At 46.6% G+C, this 17,065-nt stretch overlaps 1 protein-coding gene across 1 annotated transcript in view; it reads right to left on the bottom strand.

The window, feature by feature from the left end:
• LOC106820925 (serine/threonine-protein kinase NLK-like) overlaps positions 1-17,065 on the bottom strand; it is a 37,432-nt gene that overhangs the window by 7,396 nt on the left and 12,971 nt on the right. Inside the window, exons 2-6 of the mRNA XM_014825530.1 lie at positions 9,178-9,307; positions 6,244-6,299; positions 1,865-1,971; positions 1,307-1,392; positions 309-518 (exon numbers count right to left, since the gene is read on the bottom strand). Coding sequence (XP_014681016.1) covers positions 309-518; positions 1,307-1,392; positions 1,865-1,971; positions 6,244-6,299; positions 9,178-9,307 — 589 coding nt within the window. The remainder of the gene's footprint in view (positions 1-308; positions 519-1,306; positions 1,393-1,864; positions 1,972-6,243; positions 6,300-9,177; positions 9,308-17,065) is intronic.

Below are 17,065 nucleotides of genomic sequence, written 5' to 3'. Positions count from 1 at the left end.
CAACAACAACAGCAATGACAACAACAACAACAACAGCATTGACAACAACAACAGCAATGACAGCAACAACAACAACAGCAATGACAACAACAACAACAACAGCATTGACAACAACAACAGCAATGACAGCAACAACAACAACAGCAATGACAACAACAACAACAACAGCATTGACAACAACAACAGCAATGACAGCAACAACAACAACAGCAATGACAACAACAACAACAACAGCATTGACAACAATAACAGCATTGACAGCAACAACAATGACAGCAATGACAACAACAACAACAACAATGGCCAACCTGCAGTAGCGGCGTCTGCGCTTGAAACAGGATGCGGCGGCCGATGAGCTCTGCAAATATGCAGCCGACGGACCAGAGGTCTACACTGTAGTCATAGTGACGCGCGCCCATGAGGATCTCGGGCGGCCGGTAGTACTGAGTCACCACCTCCTGCGTCATGTGCCGCTGTGCGTCCGACTCCTCCACCCTGGCTAGCCCGTAATCACATATCTGCAAACGGAGACATGGTCAGTTGCTACTGATAGAGGGTGGGTAGATCAAGGGAGAGAGAAGAGTGAGATATAGAAAGAGGAAAGGGATTAAGAGAGGGAGAATGGATAGGATGATAGAGAGAGAACAAGCAACAGGTGAGTAGGAAAGAGATGCAAAGAAATGAGGAAGGAGAGAGAGAGAGATAGAGGTTGCGAGAAAAAGAGATCGAGGCAAAACGAGTGCGAAACGACTGGGCAGCAAGATGGAAAGTGAAACAAAACGAACGAGACAAATTTCACGGCCACTAAACACATTTGATCTGTTAGTGTCAGCAGCAGCAAGCCGCTGGTAAGCTGTAGATGTGAGAAGCCATGCCGACCGTTAAACGATGAAGTGGTGGACAAGAAAAACCTAAGCTGTGGGATCAGAGGGCACACAGAAATAGTAGCTGCAGGAAACCATGGCAGGAGGTCAGTCATAGCCTGCGTTATATCCCATCAACCTACTGCCACAGCTTCTGGCATGCCGCTGTTACCATAACACAGATGGGCCACGAGAGATGTGCTAAATAGCAGGATGTATCTAGTAGGTCGAGCCTGCACGTTTGCATGCTTACTCAATCATTCAATGATGAGCCCTCGTTTGTGCATTACCTGTTGTTAATGATAAAATTTTACGCGACCTGCCCAGAATAGTACAAGCAATATATAAGCAGCCTCGTCAGGGCATTATCATCATAACAAAGCTTATGTGCATTTTGTTTACTTATTTGTTCATAGCACATGCTGCCTTAATTAATTACATACCTTGAGCACACAGTTACTATTGACTAGCAAGTTTCCTGGTTTGATGTCCCGGTGAAGCACTTTTGCTGAATGCAGATACTTCAACCCTGCATAATGACAAGAACACGACTGTATAGACGTCTACGTGTATAACTCATATTGAATGGCATGCAAAAAAAACACGTTTTTATATTCTCTGTTTTTAACATGCTCCCGATTGCAATCGGAGAATTTCTATTTGTTGTTTGAGGTTCTGCAGCTCGTGATGCAACCTGATCGAATGCGGTTGTGGGGTCAGTGTGATATGATATGTGAAGCCAATGACTAAGCGCTTACTACTAAGCTACATGCCACTAACCCTAACCCACATTGCCAGGGGATGCAGCAAAGGCGTGAAGCAAGACTCAACGCTTGGATTACGCTGCATTCAGCACACAGACTAGTGTATGCGAAGTTCTAAAACCATAGTTAACTAGGTGACATCCCTATTAATGACATTGAACAGATTATATAAGCATTAACTGGCATGCACCACTAACGCGTATATGCACGCACGCACACAGGCGTGCACACACTCACCCCTGAGTATTTGGTAGAGGAACACCTTTACATGGTCGGATGTGAGAGGTTGGGGTGAGACAATGATCTTGTGTAGATCGCTCTGCATCAACTCTGATATCACATAGCTGGAAACAAGACTAGTTAAGGGAACAACAGCAGCAGCAGTAACAACAACAACAACAACAACAACAACAACAACAACAACAACAACAACAACAACAACAACAACAACAACAACAACAGACACATACAGCAAAAAACACCAAATATGTGCAGTTTATATATTTCAGTAGTCTCTATCTGTTCCTTTTGTTTTTCACCAACTTTCTATCCCTACCTACCTTTGAATGTTTGTTACTACCCTAATCTTTCTGTCTGTCCCTACCCAGATCTTGTTCTCCCTATAAGTTATAACTCATTCTTTCACACACGCATGGACATTCCGTTCGATCCTCAGCTGCATCTAATCTACATCTCAATAGAATCTCATCTACATAAAGTGTGCCGTCTGCGTGCGCGCATGCGCACATGCTGCGTGTGTGCATATGAAAAGCGAAGATCTCGTGTTACGGATGGCAGCGCTGCTTCTAGGTACGTCACCATTACATTGCAGCACCGGCGACTGGTCGTACTTTTGCCGACCACCGCCGAGCTCCAGAACTATAGACCTTCGCTCTGCAACAGGGCAGAGCGGCGAAGGGCTATAGTTCTAGAGCTAACCCCCGTCTGAGCACCACCGAGCCAGCCACTAAGGCCCGCCAACACCAAAGTCAATCTCCTGGATGTAGTTATCACTAATTACTCCCATGTAGGACAGACAGCTATAATAAGAGCTGGCGTGCGACATTGCAATTACCTCGCCACGAGTAGCGTGGCGGTGTTTTCACGTCGTAGCCGTTGTCTTCTTACGGGACGTAGTGACCATCGCTTGTGACCACGCCATGTTCTTGTGTACGCGCGTGTTCATGTCTGTGTGCGTGAGCGCGCGCACGCGTGCGTATGTGTAAGTTACGTCTGTGCGCAGGTGCGCGTGCGTTTGCTTGTGTTCGTGTGTGCCTGCATTTGAATGTATTAGTGTGGCATGTGCACAGACAGAACTGGGGTACAGTAGAGAACGGTCGGCCTGCTTTCCACGGTGGCTGACGCACGCTGCAAGGTGACCCACCAGCCGTCACCGACTCACGATGGTCACCGAAACGGAAAGTTACACAGATCGGTGTCATTCATACAGCCGCCGCCAAAAAAACAGACGTCGCTGCCTAAGACGGCAACGGGCGTCGTTTGCGTATTAGAAAAAGTCAGCTGCTGGAGCAGCTGTAGACCGTCTAGTTACCGAGCATTAGCATGGGGCTGACAATCGCGCTGAGGGTGTGAAATTATGTTGTAACCTATTTCTTAAAAGCGAATCCAAATAATGTCTGCTTTCAGTTTCATCCACGTGGGAAGTTTGGCCTACTTTTTACGCATTGATGTTCGTCACCCTCTCCCTTTTCTTTCTCTCTATCTCACTCGCAAGCGCACACTCTCGGCTCTCTCTCTCTCTCTCTCTCTCTCTCGCTCGCTCGCTCTCTCTCTTCCCCCTCCCCTTCTCTCTCACTCCCTTCTTCCAATGCCATGACCAACCGCACATCCCACGCCAAGATCGTCAAAATATTTTCCTTGAAATGCGAGATGCTGTCGCACAAACTGCCGATAGAGATCGCATGAAGTAGCTAGCTAGCTCTACGATACAAATCGCCTGCTCATTGATTCTGCTGAATTACCCTCTGGATTCACAGAACTATAACGGATCTGCTAATTTACAACGACTCCTCATGATATCTGCCATGACGCATATATACATGTCACATCCCACATACATATTTGAATAATGATATCGTAGCTCATATAAGCCTTCATTTTGAACATCTTATACAACACGATGCTTGTTATGGCAAGCTTATAATATATATATATATATAGATAGATATAGATATATATATATATATATATATATATATATATATATATATATATATATATACGATGTCTGCAATGCTGTATCTTAAACCAGCGCTGCGTGCCACGTACCAACACAAGAGAATCGGTTCCACATTATACTGCTCAATCTACGTCACCTTCCCTTCCCTCAACCTGCTTGATCACACACACCAACTATAGACGTCGCATACAATCACCTCGCATACAAATTAATACCCAACGCACACTCATACCCATAGCCAGTGGCTATCGAGCTGATCTCCTGCTGATACACACGTATCGCACTGACGACACAGGTGTAGGATCACAAGAGCCGTAGATTTCATACAGAGCGACGCTTTGCTGGTAGTAAAGTGAAGCCTAGTCGTACGGCGCAGGCTAAGCACTCCACAAGACCTGCTCTCATCAGTGCTCTCCCCACAGTGGACCCACCCTCAGATATGCCCCCACCCCGTCGCCGCAGAGTGGTTCAGCTATCAGCCCTTCATGACCAACCGTGTTCTACACTATATGGCCCCATCCCCGTAGCCTCACCGCACGCAGCCTCCGCTCGTAGACACGCGCAACGTTTGGCGAGAATAGAGGACGCGTGTACGCACGCACGAGCAGAGAGAGAGAAAGAGAGAGAGAGAGAGAGAGAGAGAGAGAGAGAGAGAGAGAGACCTTCAATGGTGAAAGTGGAGCGTCTGTACGCACGCGCGCGCGCCGCAAGCGTGCTTCTGTCTTCACCTTGGCTGTGATAGCGCTTCCGATCGTATTGTTTACCGCGCCAGCACCGGTGCGTAACACCCCTCCCCCTCCCGCCGCCACCTAATATAGAATGACAATCGTCAACACCCATCTACACAGACCTGAACCACTTTCGCTGTGCGATGATCATTAGCATTGTAAATGGGTCAACGAAGCTGTTTGCTGTATATAGCAGCCGTACGGAGAACCCGCTCGCTACTCGTCCACACACACGCACGCACGCACGCACACGCACGCACGCGAGCACACTCACACGCGCACATGTACGCACGCACACACACACACACTCACACACGAATGCACACAAACTCACACCCACACGCACACATACATACATACACACACGCGCGCGCGCACACACACACACCCGCGCGCACACACACACCCGCGCACACAGCCGATCGCCGCTATTATTGTGGTTTAATAAATAACCTATTTGCGGGGCGGAAGACCTCGTTCCGTAAACACTGACCGCTGGCGATCCGACCCGACGGCGGACGACTGGCCTACAATCGCCGGTCACGAACAGTACCTGTACCCTAACACCAACTGACCACTATCCACTGAGACGCAATCACTACCTGTTTGCCACTTGCCCATAATCAGCATCTACTGTCCACTGATCCACATTCACTACACGTTGACCAGTGGCCCACAATTGCTGAACACTGCCCCGCAAATGTCGACGGTTGACCAGCAGCCCATACGAGCGGCAATCAGTACAGGACATGGCACACCATCGTATCTGCCGCCGGCCCATGACTGAGTAACCTCAGAGCAGTGGCCCACGTTCTACTAACCGCTGACAACAACGCAATACTGGTACAACGGTTACAGCCCTATAGACCGAAGGCCCGATAGACCGAAGGTTTATTCGAATACGCAGTGGCTACACGTCCGGAATCGGTCGCCTAGCCTCCAGGCTACGCATCCGGACATCCACTGATGCCGTATTCGAACGTGAATATGCCGCACATCCACCGATGCCACTATAAATCATATGATGCCACTATAAATCATATGATGCCACTATAAACCATATATATGCCCTAACCCTAACCCTAACCCTAACCCTAACTCTAACCATAATCCTTTGCAATATTCGGTCTATCGGATCTTCGGTCTATATAGGGCTGACCCCGGTACAACCCGAGCAGCGGTAGAGGATGCGAATTTAAAAAAAGATTCCTTGGGCATCGTACGCGATGTCTAGTAAAAGCCGTTGCAAACCACACATCGTAGCAGCAAACAAAATCGGTGCTGCATTTAGATATCAATCTCTATCACATTATCGATGATTTCACGGCGATTTTTTTTCGCTTCCAGCAATAATTACATTCTCATTTTGCCTAAAAAATATAACGAAAAGGATAAAGTAAAATAGATGTCAAGCACATTTGATTCTCGTGTTCAACTCATTATAAAATCTATAATATCATATACTAGCAGAGTGCCATTATACACTCGCATTTATACTAGGTAAGTGTAATGAGGCTCGTGATCGTATAGTGTATCAGGTTCGTGTCTTTTGAAATTTAAAGTATACATACACGCATACGCACTCGCGCACACACACGCACGCATGCATAAACGCACACAAGCAAATACACAAACAAGTGGCTATATATACATAATACGTGCGTATATAGAACGCTGGAAAAAGATACATTTCGTGGAAAAACTCCACTGGCGGAGGCTGCAGAATCTCGCGCGCCTGCAGCACCTGAAACAACACGTACACGCCAGTTGATCAGTACTCGACCCACACTCGCACGCCGGGATACTATAGCCTACTAGGCCACGTACTACATGCACATATCAGGATACTGGAAATATGTATGTACATGCGATATGTCCGTAACGGTAGTACAGTAACGGTAGTAACGGTTTACGGAATGGAAGTATTTTCAGACGAAGTATGGGCCAGAGGACATATTGAGTGGAGTTATACCATTGGCAGGGAGATCAAGTCCGCCCCCCCCCCACCACCCTCACGCTACAGCACACACATATATAACAACTGTGTTATATATATATATGCGTTATAAATGGGTGTTATATATATATGTGTGCTGTAGCGTGAAGGTGGTGGTGGGGGCGGACTTGATCTCGCTGCCAGTCAGAGTGTAACTATTGGATGCCACCGTCGATGACAGATATAGATGACGATTCACGCAACGTTTTCATGTAAACCACGAAAGCCTGATCAGCTAGCTAGATGACAACATCAGGGGGTCGATATTCATCCATTTCTCCGAACGCGAGTTCGTTGCCGGAAAAGTGGAAGTAAGTACGACGTACCTTTCTGGTTATAAATTTGAACATGAAAACATTTGTTGATACCAATTCACCCAGAATTTTGCAGCTACACAGTCTATATCCTCGTTACCGGACCCACTAGTGTGAGGAAGCAGGCGAAGCTGCGCTACCATAAACATCTGTTACGCACCATGCTAATATTTTACTTAGAAATCATAAAGCTTCTACGGAAAGTATATGTTCAGTGTCATTTCTGCGTATCATAAGTGTTGTTTTTTCCATCTCGACCCCTGCAGCAGTCACGTGCTCCCTGCAGTACTCTTCGCAAGTGATAGCTGAGAACAGATCACTCCTAACTGCCGGCGTAACCAAGTTACATGAAAAATGCGACGTAAAATCGTTTTCGACTATATTATGTCTTGGCATGAGGGTACGTTTAATTTCAAATATTTTTTAAGTTGCGATACATGAGGGGCAAGCTAGAAGGCATTCACACACACGCACGCACGCACGCACGCACGCACACCCACACGCACACAGAGAGATAGAGACTAAATATATTATATAGATATATATAGATGTATATAGATATATTCAGGAGTTAATAAAGACAAATTCCTGATATATTATCAAGAGCTATAATCAAGAGCTAATAAGGTATTATTAGCTCTTGATATTATATATATATATATATAGATATATTATCTATATATAGGCGCTTTGGTTTTTGATAGTAAGTATATAATATCAGAGGTAAATAATGACACAATTTTGTCATTATTAACCCCTGATAATATATACGGTCCCCTCGCGTCATTTTTCTCGCTCTCGCGGCACGTGCGCGTACGTGCCGCCCTTCAGCCGACCAGCAGGCACGCCGGCCGCGTCCCGCTACCGCGCAGCAGCAGCAGCAGCAGCAGCAGCTGCCGCCGTGACGCCGCTGTCTCTATACCGCCGCACAGCCGCTCGTATTAACGGCTTTGTTGAGAACACAGCCACGCCGTCTCCCTGACTTATTTCTGACCTCGCCCCGCGCGCGGTATACCTAATTAGTATTACCGCAGTGATGAATACTACTCACTTAAATATCAGAAGTAGATGATAGGGAAATCAATAGAATAGAATAAAATATATAGAAGACTATTATCTACTTCTGCTTATATGTAGCTAGTTGGCAGACGGCTCACGGGGCCGCGTTTTACAAGTGTCCGTGCGTTTTGAAACTAAAGGAATCATTTCAGAAATAACCACACAATCGAGAAAAACATGGCGATATATATTCTTACCTACATGTTGCTGATTTCCTTAGCATACAAATTACAATTAGTTTTCGCTTTGTGGTATATAAAATAGCAAGTAATGCAGCCACGTTCTTTAGTACAGCGACAATTCACTTGAAATCGGCAACCACCAGACAAAGGTCATGTCAAAGACCAATGACAAAGGTCAGCAACGTAATAGCGGTTCTAGATTGGCACAACATCTCTAGTGCTTAATTCAATTAAGTAATTCAATTAAGTAATTCAATTAAGTAACATGTCAACGTACCAAGGGCAGGGTCTCACGAGAAACAAGTGACATGGTATATTTTTGTGAAAGTAACGGTTTATGGGTATTCTAAGACACGTTAGCCTTACTTTAGGCAGTTGCTGTTACGCAAGCAATACCAGTAAGTACTGCATTAGTCGGAAAAATACGAATATGGTCATGCAGGAAGACTGTTTGAAATCATTGCCCTCGACGACCTTACTTGATCGAGGTAGTTCTCTTACAATCGTTGGAATCGTGCTACAGATGGCAGGAGACACGAATAACTTTTTAGGTAAGATGCTAAACCAGCACGTGCCCTTAAATATTAGTATATACGAAATAAAATAAAAGTGGAAAATGAAAGCAAATATATAGTGTATATAATATATATATATATATATAAAAGTAAAGCAGTGTACGAAAACACTTCTGAACGCATACTTCTATAGCGTCCGTTTGAGAGTGAAAAGGACCAGTCGCTATTTTGAAAACTAAAGTCGCATTTAGCACAATTAAGCGTGCGCGCCTAATTTCGAACTCTGGATGAGGCATGCACAGGGATAGAGTTGGCCTACTCCAGGAGGGGAGATGGTAATGGCATGCGAGAGAGGTAGAGCTGGGTTCCCAACGAGATATAGGGCATGGTTACCATCACTTCACTCACTCTCTCAGTACTCGACACACCCCCAGAGGTGGAAGTGACATCACCTGCCTAGGAATAAAGGTTCTATAGACCATGGGAATAGGCGCATACGACGACGGTGGGCGTAGTAACGCCAAACGAATGTGTCAAGGATGAAGGTGACACTCACGTTTTCATGCTTGAAGAAACATAGCATACGCAGCTCCCGGTAGACACGCTTACTCGACACCAGGTTCTGGAAAACGTTGGGCATCTTCTTCAGCGCGACACGCTTGCCATCCCTCGGATCCGTCACCGACCTGCAGCACATAATATGACAGCTATAAGCAGCTGCCTAATGTCGGCGTCGCCCAGCTACGTGGCACACTCAATCAGCTATACGAAAGTTACAATCACACAGCTGCACGATGTCACACTTACACAGATACATGTCACACTCGCGTAACTATACAATACTTACAATCACACAGTGACATGTCACACTTACACAGATACATGTCACACTCGCGTAACTATACAATACTTACAATCACACAGCGACATGTCACACTTACACAGATACATGTCCCACTCACGTAACTATACAATACTTACAATCACACAGCGACATGTCACACTTACACAGATACATGTCACACTCACGTAACAATTTACTACTAATGTTACACTCACGCAGATAAATACACGTCACGAAAGCAACACCTGTCTTGTCCTACAAAATTAAAACTCGACCTCCTGCAGCTACACAGCTGTACGCACTTAAGTGATTTACGTCACGAATTATCTAGCACCATTCAGGTTATTTGTGCTGTTATTTGTACAAAATAAAATGTATGAAAACGATTAGTGCGCTTTCTGTTTACTTTTCATGCTTATATACCTTCTTTATATGGTCCTAATTTCCGCCGTGCAAAAACAGAGAGACGCCAGTATCTAACAGTACTTGGGGAATAGTGTTAGACAACAGAAATTACCAAAGTCGTCTAGATTTTTCGCCAAATTTAACCACACGTAAACACATGTTTTATCATCGGTTGTGCAGAGTTTGAGGATATAATTTAGTAACGTTTAGTTTTACTTTTAATGTAAAAAATGGGCAATTTTTTTTTTTACAAATTTTAACCATGGAAAATTCGTGACGTAGTCAATTTACGCTGCATCGCACCTGTATGTACCGCAGCACACAGGTCTACACACAATCTGCGACGCAAGGCACTAGCAATACGGTATTCTAGTTCAGGAATTTCAAAAAAGTTCGATTTCACATTTGTTTAGCAATTTATGCTTTCGTTGCGAAAACGAGAATTCTGAAGAGAATCTGAAAATGAGAATTTAACGCACGTCATCAATTGCTGTAATTAGCTGAGTCTCAGAGCGTAACTTTTGCTCAATTAATTCTTCTCTTCTGTTCTATTTCTCTGACCTTATAGCTAATATGTCAGCCTAATATACCAACGTCATTGCGATTACAAGCATCAATGCACGTGTGCGTGCACCACGGCGTTGTACGTGTGCGGCCCAACGTGTGCGTGCACCACGGCGTAACCGTCGGTGTGCGGTGGCCGTGTGCCGCTGGCGCGAGCGCTCTGTCCCCGGTCGTGTGGGCGGCGCTGCGGTGCCGCTGCCGGTCACGCTGGCGCGAGCGCAGGCGGGCGTGTGGCGCGGTCATCGTTGTGCGTGCACCACGGCGTTTGTGTTAGCGGCCGTGTGCGTTGCACCAACGGCGTGTGTCGGGCGTGTGCGTGCCACCACGCCGTCATGTGTTGCGGGGTGCCGTCCGTGCGTGCGCATAGCAAGAGTACTTACAAGTCTCTGTTTATTTTACGGTGCGTTCATATGGCCTATACCGTACAAAGCAGATCGGTATTGATTGTTTCACCACTATTATGTGAATGCTTGCCTAGCAGTGAGTAGTGAGGGTAGAGCCAGCCGGAAAGCCAGCAGCAAAAAGCGAAAACGCACGGGCACGCGAAACATAAATAGAAAGATAGGAGAATAGCAATCGCGTGAGGAAAGAGGGAGGTGGAGAGAAAGGGAAAGAAACGACAGCGTGCCGAGAAAGAGAGAAAGAGGCAGAGAGAGCGGGCGAAGTTGAAGCGACGAGCAAATAGAGAGGAGAACAGTGAGCGATCGCGCGCGTGTGTGCGTGTGCTGCAGCGTGCGGCCTCGTGTATACGTGTGTGTGTGTATGTGAAAGACGAGAGAGAGAGAGAGAGAGAGAGAGAGAGAGAGAGAGAGAGAGAAAGCGGGGGAGAGGGAGAAATGTGGGCAGAGCGACAGTCTGTGTGTGTGCGCGTGCGTGCGTGCATGCGTGCGTCATAGCGAGGGAGAGTGCGTGCGTGAGAGAGAAGAGAGAGAAAGGGCGAGAGAGAGCGAACGCAATTGACCGAGAGGGGGCTGACGTCCAAGAGGTGGCATTCCAGTTTCCAAACATAATACCAGGGTGCGAAATTAATGGTCCGGAGTCCGGAATCAAATACTCCCTGATTTACTGCCGGTCTCCCTGATGTGACATATGCAAGAGTCCGTGTCCCTGAAAATTCTGCCATACTAACTAGTTTATTCCAGAGCATGCACGGTCTCATGGAATTACCGTATTTTTTCAGCAAATGTCCAAAGAAAATTTGGCAGACGTGCAACCGCATGAATCTTAAAAATATGCGTTGCTAATATCTTTAATTTTGAACTTCAGACTGCGAACTCCCTCATTTTGCCGCGGACTCCCTCTTTTTGAGAAAGTTCATTTCTACCCCTGTAAATACGAATTCATGACGAGCCTCTCAGCAAGCTTTCCGCGAAGCCGTAAACGCTTCTCGGCGAAATGCGTTACATGTCTGTCTGCATACGCACGGAATCACTACGGGGTAGCAGAGATCCAGGCAGCGCAGTGCTGACCTCTAGCCCAGCCACGGTGTTAGCCACGAAAAAAACACACACAAGTCTCACCATCTGAGGGAAGCGAGGATGCTGCGGGCGCGAAGCGCCGTAGGGGAGAGGGCCTTACCTTAAAATGGAGGAAATTTAGTCTGAAATGCCAAAAAGACAGGAATCTGATACGATTTCATACTCCTATAAGTACTGTTATCAGTGATACAAGGTGTATAATATATAAAATTGGGCCGCCCTCATGCCGTCTCTATCAAATTTCATCCGTCTCATCCAAGAATAGGCCGTCCAAAAAGACGAGTAGACGGGTCTCTGGCTAACACACTGAGCTCAACCCGAGACAGCAGTTGCACCTCGTGATCGCAAGGAGGCGCAGCTGTATCTCTGATGCAACGGTATAACTTAAGGAATGATCGCGAAATGAAACGGAGCTGACATGCGAGGGATGAGAGAGAAGGAATCCGGAATGGTGGAATCAGTAGCGTACACATATACGCAGAGATAACATTACCGACACAGGCATCTTTGTGCCACATTGCACGCACGAAAAAATTACTTACACAAGGAAGCGCTGATTTTTGCTTGACCGGCCCTTATACACCATAAAAAGCACAAGCATCCCAAAAAAATCACAAGAAAGTCGCTATCGGTGAAACCATCTTTATGTTACTTTACTTAAAAGTTATCTTATGTTACTGTACTAGGGCCGGCCGTCAGCTACCCCGCATCCTACCCTTACTGCGCTAGTAGGCACGACAATGTTCACGGCTTGTCACCATCTTGACACTGCCGCTTTACTAGCTACTAGCTAGGCTGCTGCAGTCCGTCTGATAATGCAATTGGACCAGATTTTACACTGATCAAGTGCGCGTCGCCCTGATGCGCTTCTGCACCAGGTTTTACTACTAGCCATTTAGGAGGTGTACAACAGTAAGCCTTCGCAATTGTTCACCGTTGCACTATTTCGTCTCTAGAAAATGCCTTTTTTGGCATTTTTTTTCGCTGAAATTCGGCACTAGATTGTAATAATTTGCATTATGCAGGCAATTTAGATGCCTCGTGGACGTCTAGAAAGCATTAGAAGTAAAATTAGTCTTGTTGTGTACTCGTGACATTCCGTCAGGTGGCGTAGCCGCAGCGACCGGCTGGTAATTTTTGTGTATGAAATGTGTTCAGACAACTTTGCAGAAATTCGCGTCATAGAGCTGGCAAACGTTTCGAGCGGAGCATAGAGCATGAATCTGTAGTTATTTAACATGATTAAAGTGTATGTTTTATAAGTGCAGTAACAGTGTGCGTTTTTGTAATTAATTTCTGTTCGATGCTTATTCAGGCCTGCCGCCTATGGACGCCTATTGTTCAACACCTCATGGCGCTAATTAGTAATTACCCTACCGCGTCATGTTTTGCTATTACAACAAACGATACAGGCGCGCATGTGCGTAATCTACGGTCGGCTTTGCTTCCTTATTCTACTGAATCTCATCATTAGGATCGTCAGCAGGCGGCCGTACACAGACGACAGGCTGTGTGCGGGATTGTTAGCCTGTCTAGCAGACGGTGACGGCAGCAGCAGCAGCAGCCCTGCGCGTGCCCTTCCCCTCCGTAGTTATTGATCGACGGCTAGCTAGCTGCACCCGCTCGCTGGCAGGCAGTGGCTGGCACGCACGCACACATCCCAGCACAATCAGCACATCCCCTAGGTTACTGGTAATAACAGATTCGCAAGGAAATCAACTAGCAGTAGCAGTCCCCGTACCACGCAGCCTCCTTCTCCTCCTCCTCCTCCTCCTCCTCCTGTTCCCTCTCCTCCTCCTCCTTCTCCTCATCCTCCTGCTCCTCCTGCTCCTCCTCCTCCTGTTCCTTTTCCTCCTCCTTCTCCTCCTCCTCCTCCTCCTCCTGCTCCTCCTCCTGCTCCTCCTTCTCCTCCTCCTCCTCCTCCTCCTCCTCCTCAGCAGCGCCCAACCCTGCCGCCCTGTGCCTGCTCTCTCTCTTTCTCGCGTACGCTAGCACGCACGCACGCACGCACGCACACGCTCGCGTCTGCGTTGCCAAGTCGACACGCAGCCTCCGTACCAAGCAGCAATATCTCCGTGACCACAGGGAAGTCGATGGCTAGAGCGGTGTCGCGGTTAGGCCACCTTTACCTAGCCTCGTGTATTGCAGAAGTCACACTGAGGCTAGCATATATCAAGGGATGAGTCGGTGAGCAGGCAATGGATTCCTTTACGCGCATGCGAGAATTAGTTTGAACGCTAACTCAACGGTCTCACCGGCATTATTTTGGCTGGTCGGTCATATTACGGCAAGCAGTAGAATCGTTTAGAGTGGGCCTCTCTCTCTCACACACACATAAACACGTGCACGTACTCAGCTTCTAGTACACATGTACATGTACGCATATATAGAGCCTGCCACTCCCCCTCGTTACTCTGTTACCCTCTCCCTATGATCCACTCACTCATCATGCACACGCGGCATGTTTTTTAGGCTCTTGGACTAATGACGAACTTTAATTAGGTCGGCTCCGGGCATTTGTACACTTCAACATTGAATTCGTTTTCATTCAATTCCCAGTATGAACGAGCGACAGGCAGCCTTTCCTAGTAAGCCTCGCGCCGACTAAGAACCGGTGCTGAAGCCATGACGTCACGGCAGCGATAAGCTACCAGTGCAAGTGAGTGTCTGTATACGCACACACGCTGACACAGTAACACAATGATGCGGTGTAGTTACATTTAATGCTGTGTTTATAACACGGGGAGAAACTTTTAAGAGCACAGGCAGTGGCTATGGCGCGCGGGGAAAGACCAGGAAACACTGAGATTGGAATACAGAGCGCCTGAGCAAGACAAAGACATGTTAGGTACACACTGAGAGGCTGTGGGACACTGAGAAGCAGGCGAACACGGTGCGACGCTTACAAACACAAAGGGAGGCAGCGAGGCACACCGAAAGACTGAGGAACACAAAAGGAGGCTTACAATAACACAGCGAGTGACTTAGGAACACAGAGAGATGCTGCAGGATAGAGACTGAGGTGTAGAAGCCCAAGAACATGAAAAGACGGGAATCGACGCATAGACGGAATTATGAACAGCGAGATAAAGTACGGAAAGGACTGAGGGGAGAGATAGGAGGAAAGGACTGAGGGGAGAGATAGGAGGAAAGGACTGAGGGGAGAGATAGGAGGAAAGAGAGAGTCTGAGCAACAGTGCAAAGCTGTATTTAACAAAGCGCAATGATCAGTCTGCAGTCTATGGCTGAACTCTGCAAAACCCCGAGCATTTTAAACGAAACACGTAGCCACATTGCGCCACATTTTTTCCAATGCGGGTAATTTTACAAACGCCAATCTCTGGGGATGATCATGAATGCATCACAGCCCACACTAAAACGAGAACAATCGCTTGAGCTATAGGGAGTGCACGATTACCAAGCTACAAGCGAGATGATGTGGATGGTACCCAGGCAGTAATGTTAACGAGCAGATGTGACAGGGAAGCCGCAAGTGGCAAGCTACCATCCAGAGCCTGCGCATTGGGTATGCAACGCCAAGAATGTAACAAAGCGTATGCAGCGGGGAGGCTGTGAAATTAGAACGTGACACGGAAGCTGAGAGGGTAGGGTTTGCCTTTGTCGTGTGGGAGAGAGAAATAGAGAGATCGAGATAGAGTAGGTATTAGCATGGAGACAAGGAGAGGATGCGTAGCCCCTCATACACTGCTTTAATTTAAGCACATCTTACATTTCATAAAACACCGGGCGAGCACGATATAAACACGAGCGTATAAAGAAGGATATTCTTTATACGTTGTTGATATAAACTGGTGCCGGAGTGAAACAATAAACAGCGACACAAAGAAACTCGGGTGGTGGGTGAGTTTACGCAGTGGTGTCACATGCACGTGAAACTCGGGTGGTGGGTGAGTTTACGCAGTGGTGTCACATGCACGTGAAAGAAATGATCAAATGGGGCAGGCCAAAACAAGTGTAGGTGAGTGGAGGGGGAAATAGTGGTAATATTGGCATTGCATCTATTTTTAGTATTTGTGCAGAAATTTCCTTGCTGTCTAACAGTAAGTACACTGAAGGTTAGTTTGCCTGGCCCGGGTCAATCTTGGACCACGGATAGTATTAAAGGGCAGGTGACAGTACAATAACAGTCTCCACTAAAGTAGGAACAATGCGTGAAACTGGTCCTGCAATGACCCTGGTGGGCTGACATAAATAGTAGCGCAGCTGTGTGGAGATAGTGTTTGAGCTTGCTGTGGCCTTTATATATAATTTCTCACTTCATGACTATGGCCACACTACTGGCAGCGAGAATAGTACGGTGAGAGAGGCAGACAGGGTCGAGAAAGAGGATGAGTGGGAAAGAGGATGTGCGTGGAGAGAGTGAACGACTAAAATAGTAAGAACCACGCACAATGTCTAGTTAGAATTCGACCCTGGATTGGATGTGCGGCAACTCCTTCCACTTATATTAGCATCAGGTTTTCTCCAGCTTTACGAAATTACGAACATCATTTCACACGCAGTGCACTGACAGCTGAAATGTTTTGTGACTGGTCCTTACGGTTATCTACATCGCCGGATGTAGGGAGATCTACTTACCCAGGCAGCGATGAGTAATAGGCAGTAGATGCAACCCAGCACATACACTCGCTCAGGCACGCCCGTCACTGCACACAGGACACTTCACACAAACGCAAACGCAAAGCACAAACGCAGACACGTTCGGCCAGTCACACACATGTGGAACAAGGACAGTCTATGACAGTCTCAGCACAGGGGCAGCGAATAGCCAGTAGAGAGGCCAAACTCCTGCTAGTGTGTTAGCGTTAGCGAGGTTGCCTAACCCATTGGTTGCCATGTGCTGTACTATACATACTGTAGGGAAGGCTAGTGCCGCAACAGGCGCATAAACCTTCTCCCAGCACCATACAGCAAGTAGAAATAATATCGGTATGTTTTTATATAATTTATAAACAACAATATGCATGTATGTACACACGAATATACATACATAATATCAGAGGTTAATAATGACAAATTATGTCATTATTAACCCCTGATAATATATATATATATATATATATATATATATATATATATATATATATATATATATATATATTATATATATATACGTAGAGAGAGAGAGAGAG

This window comes from Priapulus caudatus, unplaced genomic scaffold (assembly GCF_000485595.1).
Source record: "Priapulus caudatus unplaced genomic scaffold, Priapulus_caudatus-5.0.1 Scaffold3, whole genome shotgun sequence".
In the NCBI taxonomy this organism is placed as follows: domain Eukaryota; kingdom Metazoa; phylum Priapulida; class Priapulimorpha; order Priapulimorphida; family Priapulidae; genus Priapulus; species Priapulus caudatus.
The sequence above is the reverse complement of the archived record's forward strand: the minus strand, read 5'-3'. Positions and strand labels throughout refer to the sequence as shown.